General features: G+C 61.0%; 1 protein-coding gene across 1 annotated transcript; it reads right to left on the minus strand.

Annotated features, from left to right (window-relative positions):
* Positions 1-13,455: 13,455 nt before the first annotated feature.
* LOC139026368 (hepatoma-derived growth factor-related protein 2-like) lies at positions 13,456-14,594 on the minus strand. Its single transcript, XM_070441694.1, has 3 exons — positions 14,485-14,594; positions 14,205-14,384; positions 13,456-14,056 (listed from the first exon to the last, which is right to left on the minus strand). The coding sequence occupies exons 1-3, from the start codon at positions 14,592-14,594 to the stop codon at positions 13,456-13,458; spliced, it is 891 nt and encodes a 296-aa protein (XP_070297795.1).
* Positions 14,595-14,875: the final 281 nt, after the last annotated feature.

A 14,875-nucleotide genomic window follows, 5' to 3' on the forward strand; every position in this document is an offset into this window, starting at 1 on the left:
GCGAGGGACGATGCCGGCTGTGGTCCGTGTCTGTGTGGCGTCATTGTCACCCCCTCGCTCGCATGCGGCCATGGCTTGGTGCGGGCGCCCCTGTTGTCTTGTTCCACTGGGCTGTGGCCCCTATCCCCGACCCCCCCCTGTTTGTGTCGCTTCAGCCCCTGCTCTTTGCTGGCATGGGTCCTCGCTTTTCTCCGGAGGCGGCGGGGGCTGTTTGCCCCCTCCTTTCCTCGACCATGGGCTGCGCGTTGCACGGGGCTCTTCTCTCATCTCATCTTTCTCTACATTCTCCTTGTCTCTCGTGCCGCCTCGCTCCTAAGCGCGCCCTGCGCGTGATGTCCGCACTGTCCCCTTTGCTTTCACTGTTTCTCTTGGCCTTCTCCCCCACTTTTTACGCCTTGCTCGGCGCCCGGCCCGCGCTGTCCATGTATGCACGTGTGCGTGTTGTGTGTGTTGTGCGCTGTGTTTTTTGCAACCCCAGTGCTTGGGCGGTGGACCTGGTGTCTTTCCGTTGCGTCTGTCTCCAGGCCTGCTGACTCGTTGCCGGGGCGCCCGTCACGTCGTGAGTGCGGGCTCTGACCACTCTCCCTTCCGCTCCATCTCACTCACCTGTCTTTGTCCTGTTTCGTACACATCGGCGTCGACTCCGTGCATGCTTCGGCCTTCCCATGCCGCAGAACGACCTGGATCGTTGCCATCTCACGTCTCTCACGTAACTCTACCTCCCACTTTGGTCTGATCCTGCTCTCCCCAGGTACCGTCCTGAGTCGGTAGCTATTTCTCTCTGCTCACTGGCAGGCCCGGCTCGTTCTCCTCGCCGCCACCTCTCTTTGGTTCTCTTTCCCTCCCTCCCTGCACACTTTGTTCTAAATCCTGTTCGTGCGCCTTTCTCTTTGTCCTCTCCTCCTCCCCTGCCAGGTGGGCCTTCCAGCTGCTTCCCGCTCTCCTTCGACCAGGTGCACCTTGTGCTGGGGACCCACATCGCCTCTCCCCTCTGCGTTTGTCATCCCCTGCCCGATGTCTCCGTTTTTGCGGGAGTGTGCCCTTGGATGCTGCTGCCGGCCTGCACTGCCCCTCACGCCTTTGCCGCTGTCTCCTGTTCTTCTCTACCTCTCAGCGCCACGCGTCCTTCGCGCCTTTGGCCCTCGTCCTCCAGTACGACCGGGGCGCCCTCGCGGCCCCATGGTGAAGGCTTTTTCCCAGTCCGTCTCTGTGACACCTCTGCTCTCTTGTTTCCCTCATGTGCCCTCCTCGCTTGGCTCCTTTTTTCTTTCTTGAGCTGCGTTCATGTGGCATTGCACTCCCTCCACTCCATGCCTTGTTGCCAAGTGTTGCGTTTACTTTTCTGTTCGTCTCTTGTGGCCGTTTATGGGCTTGGGGGGCGCCGTCTCTTCACCGGTCTGTTGGTTCCCGCTTCGTGCTTGGTCCGGTTTCCTTTTGGGCCTTTCTGCCCCTGATGTCTCAGCGTCTGGCTGTGGGAGCTGCCCCGTGATGTCCGGGCTCCCATCCTCTCTACTGCACGCAGTTGCTTCCCAGTTGCCCCGGGTTCTGTCGCCGTCGCATTGCTCTCGTGGTGCACTATCTATTTTGCGGCTTTGACGGGCTCCTTGCTCTTTTCCGCTCCTGCGAGGCCGCGCGTTGTCGTGCCCTCCTCCTGGTGTTTGTGTGTGGGCGATACTCTTGCTGTGACCTGCGTGCTGTGCGCTCTCCACCGTCCTCAGCCCTGCGGTTGATGGGGGCGTGCTGGGCTCTGTTTAATTGTCGTCCCCGTCGCTCCTTGTCGCTGCGTTGGGCGCGGTTGTCCCTGGCCGACCCTGTACGTCTTGCCTCTCTGTCGGCTGTCTCCTGTTGTGCTACAGGCTTCCGTATCTCCGTCGGCTGGTGTGGCGTCGGCCGGCGACCGCGTCGTGGGTCCGCGGCGTCCTGAAGGGGCCCGCTCCCGCTGCGGCCCTGTGTCGGGTCCGTGTGGGCATGTCCTTCGTTTGCTCCTCCCCTGGGGGGTGGCCGTCGGATCCGGTCTGTTGCACGCGGGGGTGTTCGTCCCCGGCTTAGCTTGTGCTGGAGCTTGGCGGGCTCGGTGTGACCTCTGCGCTGTCGTCCTGCCAACGCCTTCTCCTGGTGTCTCTTGTTCGTGGGCGCGTCCGCGTGGCGTGCTACAGGCTGTGTCACTTTGGCTGTTGGCGTTGTGCTTCGTGGAGTGGGATGGCGTTGGCTGCCTGGTGTTGCTGTGCGCTGCCCCCTTTCCCCCCTTCTGGTCGCTTGACTGCTTCACGGGCATCGTCTTTTAGCCGGTTTTCTTGGCTCCACGTGCATCGTGCTGGCCATTTTGTCTTTTTCTCGCTTGTAGGTGCATCTTGGGCGCGGGTCCTGCCCTATTGCTGTATGCTTGCTTTTCGCGTCCTTCCGAACGCTGGGGGAACTCCCCAGCTTGTGCCAGGGGCTGTGGTTTTGTCTCTTGGTGTGCGCCTCGTTCCTGGTCTGTGCGTCGTGGTCCGTGACTGTCGGCCTCTCTTCGCTGTCCACGTCCCCCCTGCCCCCGCCTTGTCCGCCCTGTTCCCTGTGTCGGTCGCTGAGGCGCGTGTGTGTGTGTGTGGTGTTCGCGCTGGGTCACGCTCCTGGGCTTCGCCCACCGCCCACGCTTTGTGGCCTTTGTTGTCTTGTTGCTTTTATCCCTCTCCGGCGCCCTGGCTGTGCACGTTTTGCCCTTCTACATAAACTTGCCGTGCGTTCTGTTCTCATGTGTGTTTATCTCCCCTTCCTCCCATTCCTTGGTTTTCTTTGTTCCTTGTGTTTTGGTCGTCTGGCCTCTCTGCAATGGTGCTTCCAGGCAGTGACCCTGCTCGGTGGTGTGTCCGTTCTAGTTTTGTCCGCGCCCCCGCTAGTTCTGCCTTCGCTCTCGTCCTGTTTGTCGGTTTCCCCCGTTATCCCTGCCCGGGTCCGGCTCATGCGGCTGCTTCCACTTGCCCTCGCACCCCCTCCCTCCTCCTGCGCGCGGCCACGAACGTGGCGCGCGAAGCGCGGTCCTGGGTGTGCTTGGTCCGCCAGATCACTCGCGCGCGGCGGCTCTCAGTGAGCCGCGGGGAGGGGCCGGCGCGCACGAGAGGCGGGTGCAGCGGAGTCGCCGCGCGGGCCCGTGCCCGCGGCGCGCGGCAGGCGCGCCAGAGCGGAGGTGCGCGTGGCTCTAGGCCTGCGCGCGAGAGGCGCGCCGGTCTTCTCCCGGTGCTGATCGGTTCGTCCAAGCGTTTTCCCTTTTTTTGGGTCTGGTCCCCCCGCGCCGCGCTTTTCCCCATCCTCTATCTCTCCAGCTCCGCGGCCGTGTTCTGTGCAGGTCCCCTTCGTGGATGTGTTGGCCGCGGCTCCTGGTCGGCTTTGTGTTGTCTCCGTCTGTGTCTGTGTGCGTTCTTCGTCGCTGCTTCACTTGTTGCCTTGGCTGTCGTGCCTCTTTTCTTTTTTTCTTTCCCCTTCTTTCCCTCGGCCCTCGTTCGCCAATTTAATTACCATGACGGCTGCTCCGCTGCGTTGCCCCCGCCTCGGGCCTTTGCCCTCTTTTGCTTTGTGCCCCTCTGCTTAGCCTCTTTTGTCTTTGTCGTGTTGTCCGCTCCGCCGTTTCGCCTTCGCTCCCGTTTGTCTCCTATCGACTACCGCTCCCGCTACTCGATACTCCCCCGTCCCGCCCTCCGCCTTACCCGGTCCCTGGCTCTTGCTCTCCGCATCTCAGCTCTGTCTGTTACTCGTGGGCCCTTTGCCTTAATTCCTTTTGACTTTTTTTCCATCCCTTTTAGCGCCCGCTGTGCTTCCTGATCCCGCCCCTCCTGCCTCCTTGCTTAGCTTTACCCTCTGCTCCTTACCCCTCTGGTCCTCCTTTTGCCTGGTCGTATTGCTCCTGGTTATCCAGGTGTCGCTACGCTCTTCACCCCGGTCTGCTATTCCTGCGTGTGTGCTGCCTCGTCTTGCGCTTGTTTTGGGGTTCCTGTCGCTCTCCATTGTTTCCCTCCTTGGGCTTGTTTGTTGTCTGCCCCCTGGTGCAGTCGCTTGTTTTCCCTTTTTCTACCCTACTGACTGTCCTTCCGGCCGCGTCCGCCTCACGTTTGCTGCCGGCCTCGCTCTCTCTGGCGCGCACGTTGCCGCCCGCCTGTGACTGTTGCACTTTTTTCGGCTGGCCCTCAGCTCGGTTGCACTTTGTGTTCTGCTTGGCTTCTCCCCCCCAAGTCCTTCGGGTGTGCTTGAAACTGTTCACGCTCGCCTCCACCGCTGGGTCGGCTCTTTCTCTTGTCTGTGTTTCGCTGTCGGCCCTGTTTTGCGCCCCGTCTCCAGTCTTCCACCCTTTTTCCGGTTTAACTTCTGTGCCTTGCGCGGGGCGCTCCCCTGCTGTGCCAGCTCCCGTGAGGTCGTGGTGCGTACGTGAGCCGCGGTGCCGTCTTAGGTCTGCTGTGTATCTGCCGGCTTGCTCCCGTGCGCAATTTGCACCGCTCCGCCACAGTCCCCGCTTCTAGTCGCGGCCGTTTTTTCTTTCTTAGTCGGCACAGTTTGGTGTATCGTCGCAGTCGTGCTTGGCTTTTGCAACGCCTCTTTTTGCGCTTCTCTGTGGAACGTCCTATGCCTCTCTCCTCTGTCTTCTTTGCACCCCCATCTTTGGTTGCTGTTTGCCATCCTTCTCTTTACCCCCTTGTGGTCCCACTGCCTGGCCAGGTTGTTGTTTCCCCCTCCTGTGCTGCCTTCCGAACATGCGCTTCGTTTCTCTTTTTCCATCGCTCGCGTTCCCTGTTCTTAGCCACTGGCGTTGGGCTGCATGGGTTATGCTTCTTTGCCTTCTTGCTTGTTTCCTTTGGCGCCAGTCGGCATGCTTGGCTAGCTTTTTCCCCTTCCTCGCGAGCGTTTTTGTTTTCCCTTCAGGCTTGTTCCCCCTCTTGTGCTTCGCCCACCGCCTTCTTTCTTCGCTTCCGTCTAGGGCTGCGTCGCTTGGCCTTTGTCCTCCGGCCGTGTCTCTTCTCTCCCTCCCTTTTTTCGTCTGATGGCTCCTGCTTTCTCCCGTCCTCGTCTGTGTTTGTCTCTTCTCCTCCTTCCTCCTTGTTTTCTCTTCCCTTTTCCCGCTCTCGACCTGTTTGTCATTCGGGTCTGCTCCCATTCGCGTCTTCTGTCCACCGTACCATATACTCTCCTCTGCCGCGTTTCTTTCCCTTGGCTTTCCTCCGTTCGTCCTTTCAATTTTCTTCCACGGCGACATGCAATTGTTGTCGGTAGTGTCCTGTCCTGGGTGTGTCGCCTTTCACTTGTTCCTTCCTCGATTTGGGCTTGTATTCCCCTGCAGTTTTTTTGCCCCGCGTCTTTTCCTTGTTTCTGCTGGCCTGGGTTTTGTCTCTGGTATGTTTGTGTGCTCTTTGGTTGTCTCCTGCTCGCTACTCTTCGCTCTGCCTCCTGTGGTCCTGTGGTAGGCATTGCTCCTGCGTCCCTGTCCCATGTACATGTTCCTGGCGCTCTCATTTCTGTATTCTTCCTTTCTTTTTTTCTTTTCCTTGCCCTGGTCTCATTTTGTCCGCTTTTTCTCATCCTGTTCGGTTCTGTGTTTTAGTTCGCTGTGTCCCGTCGCGCCTCTTACATTTCTCTTCTTGCGCGTGCGCGGCTCTGCTACTGTTTTTCTCCCCCCCTCCCACTGCTTGTTGGGTCTGTGCCTGCGTCCGCTACTTATTGCTCACCCTTCCTGACTTAGATTGCTCTGACCCCCCCCCCTCTTCCATCCCTTCTTCCCGCACCCCACGTTTCCCCTTTTCGCACGTCGCTCTCTTCGTTTTGGCTCGCTCTTAACTTCCCTGGTCTCTTCCTCTCCTATCCGTTTTCCTCTTCTTCTTTTGGTTCTTTTCACGGGCCTCGCCTGCTCCGCCCCCCCCCCTGCATCGCCCTTGGTCGTCCCTCACTGTTGTTGCCTTGGCTGTTGCTGCATATCTTGTTGTGTGTGTTTCCCCCTGGCGACCTTGTTGGGGCAGCCTCTGTGCCCCCTGCCTGTTATTTGCTAGTGTGCCGCCGCTGTCCCATGTGGTCTCTGGCGCCTCTCTCTCACCCCCCACCGGCGGGCGGCGCCGCGCGCGGATGCGCCTCTTCGTGTTCCAGTGGTTTTCCTCTATCCCTTACCCTGTTCTCTTGTGCCGCCTTCTGTTCCTTTTGGTTGCCGTGTTTGCCACCCCTCCCCTCTTTTCGCCCGCGATTGCACTCTGTTATGGCTGCTCCCTTTGCGTGGACTTCCGGTTTGGGGGCGTTCTGCTCTTTCTCGGGGTTCCCATCCACTGCTCCTTTCTCCGTTCGTTGTGTCCTTCGTCTTTCAGCGTTCTTCCCCCAGCGTCTTCTTCTTTTCCGCCCCGTTGTCCTTTGTTTTCTTTGTCGCCCTGCTGCCAGCGCTTGGTGTGTTTTTTCCTTCTCCAGTCTCTCCGGTGGGGTTGTTCCTGTATTCTCCTGCTGCTTTCCTTTCGATCCCATCTGTTGTTCGTTTTTTCGCCCACATCTCTCTCCGCTCTCAGCGCCCTAGTCGTCCTGTCGGTTTCCCGTCTCGTCCCTCCCTTTTCTCCAGGCCCTGTAACCTTCTCTTTGCGCCGTCCCGCCCCCGCACCCTGCCTTACTCCGTTATGCGTTGCCTGCCCCCTGTTACTTTTGCTTTCGTCTTAGCCCGTCTCTTATCCCGGCTTCCAGTTCGTGTTGTTTCCAGCGCTCGCTGCCCCCTCATCCCGTCCTCTCTCCGCACTCCCTTCCTTCCAGCTCCCCCACACACTCCTAGCCTTTGCCCCACTCTTGTCTCTCCCATTCTGCAACTCCCCCTTTTCCCCCTGCAGGTCATCCCTCCCGCTCAATTTCTCGTGCGCCCTGCAATGTGCTCCTTGCATGCCTTCTCCTTTGCCCTCCAATCTTCTTTCGTTTATTTTTTATTTTTGTCCCGCATCTTTTGCCTGTGTGCCTTGGCTACTCCTTCCTCCCCCGTCTGGCTCTGTCACCTCTGCTCGCAGACTCCATTTGCGCTGTTTCGCCCGCCCGCCCCTGCCTCCGTCGGGCGCCGCGGTTCCCTGTTGGCTGCGCTCATGGGGGGGTCCTGCGAGCTCCTTCTGGCAGACTGCCGCTGAAACTCCATGCTTTAGACGTGCTTTTCCTCCGGCTGGTTGGGTGGCTCCTCGGGTGGGCCTGCTGGGCCATCCCAGCGCGTCTCTCGCATGCCACCTCCTTCCGTCTTTTCTCTGCTTGTCTCCACACGTTGGGCTCACGTTCCTCGCCTTTCCGCGCCTACCTGTTCCCCTGCTTCCCCTGCAGTGTGCTCTCCTGTTGCCGCTCCTGCGTCTCCTCTTTTGTCACTCGCTAGCTCCTGTTTCTGCACTCGTCCCTTCTGGTTACCGCCCCTTTCCCCGCATGTGTTTGCCGGTGTTTTCGGATGTCTCCCCCTGCCCTCGTTTGTTTTGCTGGCACTCTGCACATGTGGCTGCTGTTCCCTGCGGGCGCCACGCGGTCTTTCACGCGCTCACCTCCTGTGCCCGTCCGCCTTTTTCCCCTCCTGCGATCACCCCAGTTCGGCGTCCCGCTTTGTCTTCGGTCTTTCCCTGTCTCCCGGCTCCGCTGTTCACGCACAGCGCCTCTTCTTGTGGCCCCTGCCTGCTCCACTTCCTCCCTTACGCTGCACGCGCTGGGCTCCCCTCTGTTGCCCTCCACGCCTTCCCTTTGCACGTGTGACTCCTGTTCTTCTGTTCGAGCCCTTGTCCTTCCGGCTGCCCACGGCGCCGCTGCGTCGCGTCCAGCTGTCGCTCGCTCCCCCTTCCTCCTGTACTTTGTTTGTGATCCTTGCCCCACCCCCCCTGCTTCCTTGGCTGCTGCGCACCCGGCCCCCCTCCTTCTTCGGTCTTCTCACGTCTCTCAGCGAGCATCTCTTGCCTCGCCCCGGCCTGTGCTCTGGCTTCCCTGCTGACTCTCCTCGTAGCGAGCTTTTACTCCCCCGCTCCTTCTTGCCGGTTTCTCAGTCCCATCGTCCTGGCCGGGAGCCGCATTGTTTCCTCTGCGCCCTGCTACCCCCCCAAGCTCTCTTCGTGCTGCCTCTCCTCTTGCTATGCTTCCGTTCTGTGCCTCGTCCGTACTTGCTTCCCGTTTCTCTCTCGTTTTCCTTCCTACTGATTCACCTTCTGTTGTACTGTGTCCGCTGGTCCCGCCGCCCGTGCTGCTGCTGTTCCTTGTATCCATTACTGCTACTGTGCTCTGCAAACCTGTTGCTTCCCCATTCCTGTCTATTGCGTCCCGCGCCCTCGATTGCGCGATCGTGCGTTGCTCTGCCTCGCACGCGCCTTTGGTGCCTTGGTCCGTCTTTTTGCTGTGGGTTTGCTCTGACGTTCGTGCATGGTCTGGTTTGTGCTCTCTCTGGTCATCGCAGTCGCCCTGCTGTCTTGTGCCCTCCCTCACTGAGTCTACGTTCGTTCCCCGCCGCCTGCCAGTTTTCGATGGTGCGTTGGCTCCGCTCTTCGTGCGCTCTTGTCATGATCTTTGTTTCACTGCTTTTCACTCCCGGTACATCCCGCCCAGATCCTGACGGCCCCGTACCTTTTCCTCCTCCGTCCCGCCGCCCTCCCTCGTTACCTGTGCTCACCCCACGGATTACGCCCGGTAGCGGTGCGCCCACCCCCCGGACTGTGCCTCCAGCAGCCCCTTTTTCCCTGGTGTCTTTTCTGCTGTGTGGCCGCAGCTGCTCTTGGTGTGCCCGTGCGCCGCCGGTCTGCCTCTCACGTCGCGTGGGCCCGTTTACGCCCCGGGCCGCTCTTCGCATGCTTTCTCTTCCTTCTTCCTCCCTCGTCTCCCTCTCTCTTTTCTCTTCCCTGTCTCGCTTCTGTTTCCTTCTCGCTCTCCTCGTTCATGCTCGTTCCCCTCTCTCTTTTCTGCTCTCTGTCTTCCCCTCTTTCTCTGCTTCCTTCTTTTTCTCTTTTATTTTCTTTACCTCGCTCCTTTCTCTCTTTCTCTTTCCTCTCTTTGTCTCTCTCTTCAACGTCTCTGTAGGTTTTTTTTTTTTCCACTCTGTTTCCCGTGTCGCCTCCTTCTTTGCCCTGGCCGTCGTGTGTGTCGACCTCCGTGCGCTCGGCGCGCTTATTGCCCGTTTATGTGTGCTGGCGGCCCCAGTCTCTCTGCCCCTCACTCAGCTCACTCTGCCGTGCCCCTGCAGCAGAGGCCTCGGCCTCCGTCCACCACCGCCTGGTCCCACGCCCCGCCTCGCACTGCTTGTCTGCTTGTTTGTTTTAGTTACCCCCCTTCTCTTCCCTTAATCTGCCCTTCCTCTTTTTCTTTACCATTTACACCGTCGCTTTCTCGTGGCTTTGGTCTATTTCTACCTCTCCCATCCCCCCTGTCCACCCTCTGTGGTCGGTTTTTGGTCGGTGTGTTTTTGTTTCGGTCCGCTCCCCATCCCCCCTCTCTCCTCCTCCGGCACCCGGGCCACCGTCTGCCGTTTTTGTGCCGTGTTTGTGTGTAGGTTGTTCTGTCTCGTCAGCGCTTGCGCGTGGCGGCCCCTGGTCCACCCCGGCCGAGGCTTGGCGGCCCCCTCGCCCCGTTCCCATCATTTGCTCCAAGGCTGTGGGCCTTCCGCCACTGTCTGCACTGCCCCTTCGCCTAAGTCCCGGCCCTCGCCTACTTCCTGTCCCTTTCTCCGCCCCCTATCTCTCTCTCCCGGGTCCCTCGCGGCCCCCTCTGGGTGCCTTCCCGCGTTTTTCCTGTGTCTGCCACGGTCCTGTCTCCTGCGCGCTGGCGCCTCCTCTGTATCCCTGCAGTGCTTTGCACGGCTGTCCTGGTTCTCCCCTCCTCCCTCCGTCCCGTCTTCCTCCCGCCCCCCGCTCCGCTCCACCCTTCTCTGCTCCGCTGTCTTCCCACTGGCCCGCAGGCCCCCTACTGTGCGCCTGCTGTTCCTGCTTCCATCCGAGTTCACCCCTCGTGCCCCTCCGTTCTCCCTCGCTCATGCCCCTGGGATTGCCCTCCTCTAGCCACCGGCCCTGCTTTCCTGCCGTGCCCCGCGGGGGGGGCGGCCCCCTCTCGCCCCTGCTACCCAGGGGCTCGGGGTGTGTGTTCGTCCCTCTGTCCTGCCTGTTCCCGCCTGGGTGGCCGTAGCTCCCCATCCCTTTGTGGCACGGTGCTAGGTCCCCCTGCTCGCCGGCGCTGCCCGCTGCCGGGGCGGCCGGTCACGCGCCTGCCGGTGTGGTGCGGCCACTCTCCCTCCGTCCCGCCAGGTGCTCGTGGCTCCCTACACGCGGGCGGCCGCCCCCCTTCCCTCGATGGGCGCTGTGTGGCGGGGTTGCGAGCTCCCTTCCCGTGTTCCCCTCCCTGGCTTCTCCTGGCCCCCCCCGTCAGTGCCGCGGGCCGCCCGCTCTTTCTCTCCGGTCGTGACTGCTTTGCTGCAGCCTCCCTCTCCCCGTGTCGCTCGTTGCCCCTCTGCGCGCTTTTGCTGGCTATCCCGCGTTTTTTCTGGGCCTTTTTATGCCCCTGCTTGGCCTCGCTGGGTCGTGGTGGGTCCTCTGGGTCGCGCTCCTCCTCAGGCTTTCGGTGTCGCGCGTCCTCCCCGTGTACCGTCGGTCGCTACGTGCTGGCACCCAGGCACTGGACTCCCTTCTTCCCCCCTCCCGTGCCATATCACTGCTATCGTCCCCTGGCACCTTCCTTCGTTTCGTGCGTCGTTCCCCTGCGCTCCGTCCTTGCTGCTCCTTTCGGCCTCCTTCGGATTTCCCATGCACTGGGACTCGCTCTGCTGTGTGTGGTCAACCGCGTCCGTACTTTTACCCCGGTCCCATGGGCTCCGGCTTTCTCCGGTTCTTTTTCTTGGACGTCACGTGCATCTTCCTGCAGGCGTGGTCTGTGAGCCTTTGCCTCACTCTGGCCGGTCTGCGGGCATCACTTCTGCCGTCCGCTGCCCTGCCGTTCTCCTCCACCTTGGCCAACTGTGGCAGTTGTTTCTGTGCCCCTGCATCTTTCGCGTGGTTTCTTTTTGTCCCCCCCGGTGCCCTGTGTTGTTGTGTTCTCCTTCTTGTCTGCCCTGTCGTGTATGGTTATCTTGCCCGGGCCTGCTGCTCACCGGCTTCCCCCCTGTGTGTCGTGTCAGTTCGTCATCTTTCCCCCCCTCGCGGTGTCTCTGTTTTCTCTCTTGTGGCTTGCTCATTTTCCTCGGTTCCTCCCTTTCCTTGCTCCGTCCTGGTCTCTGTGTTGTATCAGTTCTCCTTCCCTTGGTTTATTTACTTTTCTCTCGTGTTGTCTTTTCCTCTTTTCTCTTCTTTTCTTGCTTGTTGTGCGGCTCGTTCCCTTTCCTGTTCGTCTCCTCTGTGTTTCGCAGTTTGCCCTCACAGTGGTTTGCTTGCTTTTGCTTTGCATTTCACGTTTCGGCGCCTCTTCCGCTTGTTCTTTTCTCCTGTTCCTTGTCTGCTCTTCATGGCTTGGGCTGGCGCCCGCGCTCCTCCTCACGTTTTCCTTCCAGCTGGTGTTTTGTTGCTCCCCCGGCGCCCCGCCCCCCGCCACCTCTCCTCCCATTCCATCTGTGGTAGTTTTTCTTGCGCCTGCTGTCCTTTTTTGGGCTGCCCGACCCTTCCGCCAGGGTGCCCCTGTTTTATCGTCCTTTCTCTGGAGCTGAGCGCGCGTGCTGGACGGCGACGGCCGGCCGGACCTAGCGACGCGGGTTGCGGAGTCGGAGGCGCCGCGTCGTTGGGCGCTGTCTTTGGGGTCTTGGGCGCGGTCGGGGGTTCGCCCCGCCCTCCGCTCCTTTCCCCTGTCTGTGCTTCCCCCTGTCTCTGCTGGTTTCGTCGCCCCCCCGGTGTGTGTGTTTGTTTGCCCTGGTGTGGTTTCCGCCTGCCGTGCCCCCCATGTTTCTCCCGCCCCCGTTCGTTTCTGTCTCTGCGATGTGGTGCTTCCTGCCTCCCCTCGGTCCCCTGTCTTCCTTCCTCTCTGCCTCCTCTGTCAAGCTACTGCTCCATCTGCCGTTGTGTACCCTTCTTCTCTTTTCCTTTCTCCTTTTTTCCTCTCTCCCTTCTCCTTCTTTCCTCTCTCTCTCTGCGCCCCTACGTCCTCGTCACGTTTTGGCCCCCCCCTTTTCCAGGGTTTCTTTCTTTTCGTCTCTTTTCCCCTCGTCATCGGCGCTCTCCCCTCTCTGCCCCCCTCTGGTCTCTGCAGGTTCCCCCGGTCCCCCGTCACCTTCTTTTCGTTTGGAACTCTCCGTCGCCCTTTGCCTGCTGCGCTTTGCACTCTTGCCTTCCTCTCACGCTTTCTCCCCCCCCGGGCGGGCCCGGCGGTGCTGTTGCCGAACCTGCCGCTGTGCGCTGTCCTGGGGCGGCTCCTTTGCACGTTCTCCCCTCTTTTTGGCTTGTTTATTTTTGTTGGTCCTCTTGATTCCTCTGTTCTTCTCGTTTGCGTGGGCTTCTCTCTTCCTGTTGCTCTCACTCCCTCCGCTCCCCTTCCCGCTTGGTGTGTCCCCCTTGCTGGTCGTTTTGTGTATGCGCTGCGCGCGTGCTACGCGGAGGGCGAGCGGCGAGGCGCGGCGACTGGGCACCTCTCTGTTGCTCCCAGCCCTGCGTGTGAGCCTTTGCGTTGTTTTTGCCCGCCTGGGGGTGGCGCGTGCGGGCGCCGGGCGCCTGCCCGTGTGGTATGTTCTGTGTGCGTCCTTGCTCTCACCCCTCGGCCTGCGCCGGCTGGCTTGGTGCGGGCGCTTTGTTTGTTCAACTGGCATGTCCACCCCTTGCCCCCACCCCCCTGTTGTCTTACCCCCTGCTCTTGCCTGGCCTGGGTCCCTACACTTTTCCGGGGGGGGGGGGCTTGGCTTGCCTCCTTCTCGCCACGTGGCCGTCTCGCCCAGCGGTTCTTCTCCCTCTCCTCCTCCTGCTCTTCTCTTTCCCTGCTTGTCTCGGGTGCACCCTCGCTCTCGGCGGATAGCGCCCCGTGCGCTGTGCACCTTGTCATTTGCTTTTCTCGTTTTTCTCTTGGGCCTTTCTCCCATTCTCTTCGCTTGCTCGGCGCACGGCCCACGCATGGACCTTTTCTGTCATGCGTGTGCGTTTGGTGTGCTTGTGCGCCTGTGTTTTTGCACACCCCGTGCTTGGCCGTGCCCTGTCTTTCCGTCTGCGTCTGTCTCCCCATGCTGTCCCCGTTATACGGGCGCCCCGTCCGTCGCTGCGGCGGGCTTGCCCTCTCCCTCGCCTCACTCACTCCCCCCTCTGTTACTTTGTCCCTGTCGTCCCTCGGATCGCACTCCCGTGCTGCTTCGCGTCCTTCCCCCCCTGCCCGCGCCCTCGCGCGCTCATTGCCCCGTCCTCCCGTCTCCACTCTCCTCTCCATGGTATGCTCCTGCTACCTCCGGTCCCCCGTCCTGCGTCGGTCGCCTTCCTCTCGGTCCCTGGAGCCGGCTCGATCATCACGTCGCGACTCTCTTTGGTTACTTTTCTCCTCCTGCCACTTTGTTTCTCTCCGTTGTGAGCATTTTCTTTGTTCCTATACTCCCTCCCTGACGTGGGGCCTCTCGCCGCAGCTGATTCCCGCCTTCCTTCCCCGTGCCTTGTGCTGGGCCCCTGCACCCTCGTCCTCTCTTTGTCCCCTACCCTCCCCCGCTGTTCGTTGACGGGCGCGTGGCCTGGCTCGCTGCCGTGCCGCACTGCGCCCCGCTGTTGCCGCTGCTTCTGTCCTTTTCTTCCGCGCCGTCCTTTTGGCGCTGCCCTCGGTCCTGAACCTACCGGGCCCTCCTGGGCCCCTTGTGCGGCCTTTTTTTCCCAGTCGTCTCTGTGCCCCCCTTGCCTCTCTGTTTCCGTCTGTGCCTCCTGCTTGGGCCTTTATTTCTTTCCTTGCTGCTTTTCTCTGTGGCTGGCCTCCCTCCCTCGCTGCCTGTGTGCCTGTTGCGTTTCTTTTGTTCCTCTTTTGGCGTCTTTGGCTTGGGGGCGCGTTCTTCCGGGTCTGTTGGTTTCGCCTGTGATTGGTGTTTTTCCCTTTTCGGGCTTCTCTGCACCTGGTCTGCGGTCTGGCTGGTCGGGCGCGTCGGCCCGTCTGTTGGCCGTCCTCACCCTCTTCCTCCGCCGGTTTCCCCTTGCCCTCCGCGGTTCTGTTAGCCGTCGCTGCTTCGTGTGCTTAACTCTCTCATTTTTGCGGCTTGCGGGCCCGTCCCATCTTTCCCCTCTCCTGCGCGCGCGCGGCGTTGTGTGCTCTTTCCTGCTGTGTTGGTGTGTGTGGCCCTGCTCATCGTGCTGTGCCTGAAGGCCATGTGAGTCTCCCCTCCACGCCCCTCGCGCGGTGCTGGGGGCGTGGTGCTTGTTTTATTGTCGTCGTCCGCTCTTGTCTTGGCTGCCGTTGGGGCGCGGTTGTCCTGGCCCGCCCTGCTCGGTTTTGCTTCGTCGCTGTTCCTCGCGCGTGTCGCTCTCGTCTTCATTCGGCTGGTGTGGGTCGTCGGCCCGCGTCGGGTGCGGAGTCCATGCGGGTGCCACCCTGCGGCCGCCTGTGTTGACGGGCCGTGTGGCGCTGTTTGTTGCCTACCCTCCCTGGGGTGGCCCGTCCGCAGTCGGTCTGTTGCGCGGCGTGGTTTCAGTCCCGGGTCCTTCCTCGTGCTGCGCTGGACGGGCCTGTGTTGCTCCTGCGTGTCTCATGCCCGCTTCTCCTGGTGTCCCTTGTCCCCGTTGGGCGCGTCCGGTGGGGCTCAGGCTGTGTCTTGTGGCTTGTTGGGGCGGTTGTGCCTTGTGGGTGCTGGCGTCTGGGCGTGTGTTGATCGCGCTGCCCGCTTCCGCCTTTCTGTTCGACGCTGTGCGTGCTTCCGGGCGCTGTCCTTCGCCAGGTTCCCTTGGCCGTGCACTCTGTGCATGGACGCCTTTTGGTCTTTTTTCTGCGCCTTTGCTCGGTGATCTTTGGGGTGCGGCGGTCTTGCACCTTT

This window comes from Salvelinus sp. IW2-2015, unplaced genomic scaffold (assembly GCF_002910315.2).
Source record: "Salvelinus sp. IW2-2015 unplaced genomic scaffold, ASM291031v2 Un_scaffold4568, whole genome shotgun sequence".
NCBI classification, from domain to species: domain Eukaryota; kingdom Metazoa; phylum Chordata; class Actinopteri; order Salmoniformes; family Salmonidae; genus Salvelinus; species Salvelinus sp. IW2-2015.

Bases quoted from the DNA above. Each gene is read 5' to 3' on its own strand.
- LOC139026368 (XM_070441694.1), bottom strand. From the start codon at position 14,594: ATGAGACACGCAGGAGCAACACAGGCCCGTCCAGCGCAGCACGAGGAA. The intron at 14,385-14,484 runs GTAGGCAACAAA...GACCCACACCAG, and splicing joins GACGGGCCACCCCAGGGAGG to CCGAATGAAGACGAGAGCGA. The intron at 14,057-14,204 runs GCACAGCACGAT...GACGGCTAACAG, and splicing joins GAGACTCACATGGCCTTCAG to AACCGCGGAGGGCAAGGGGA.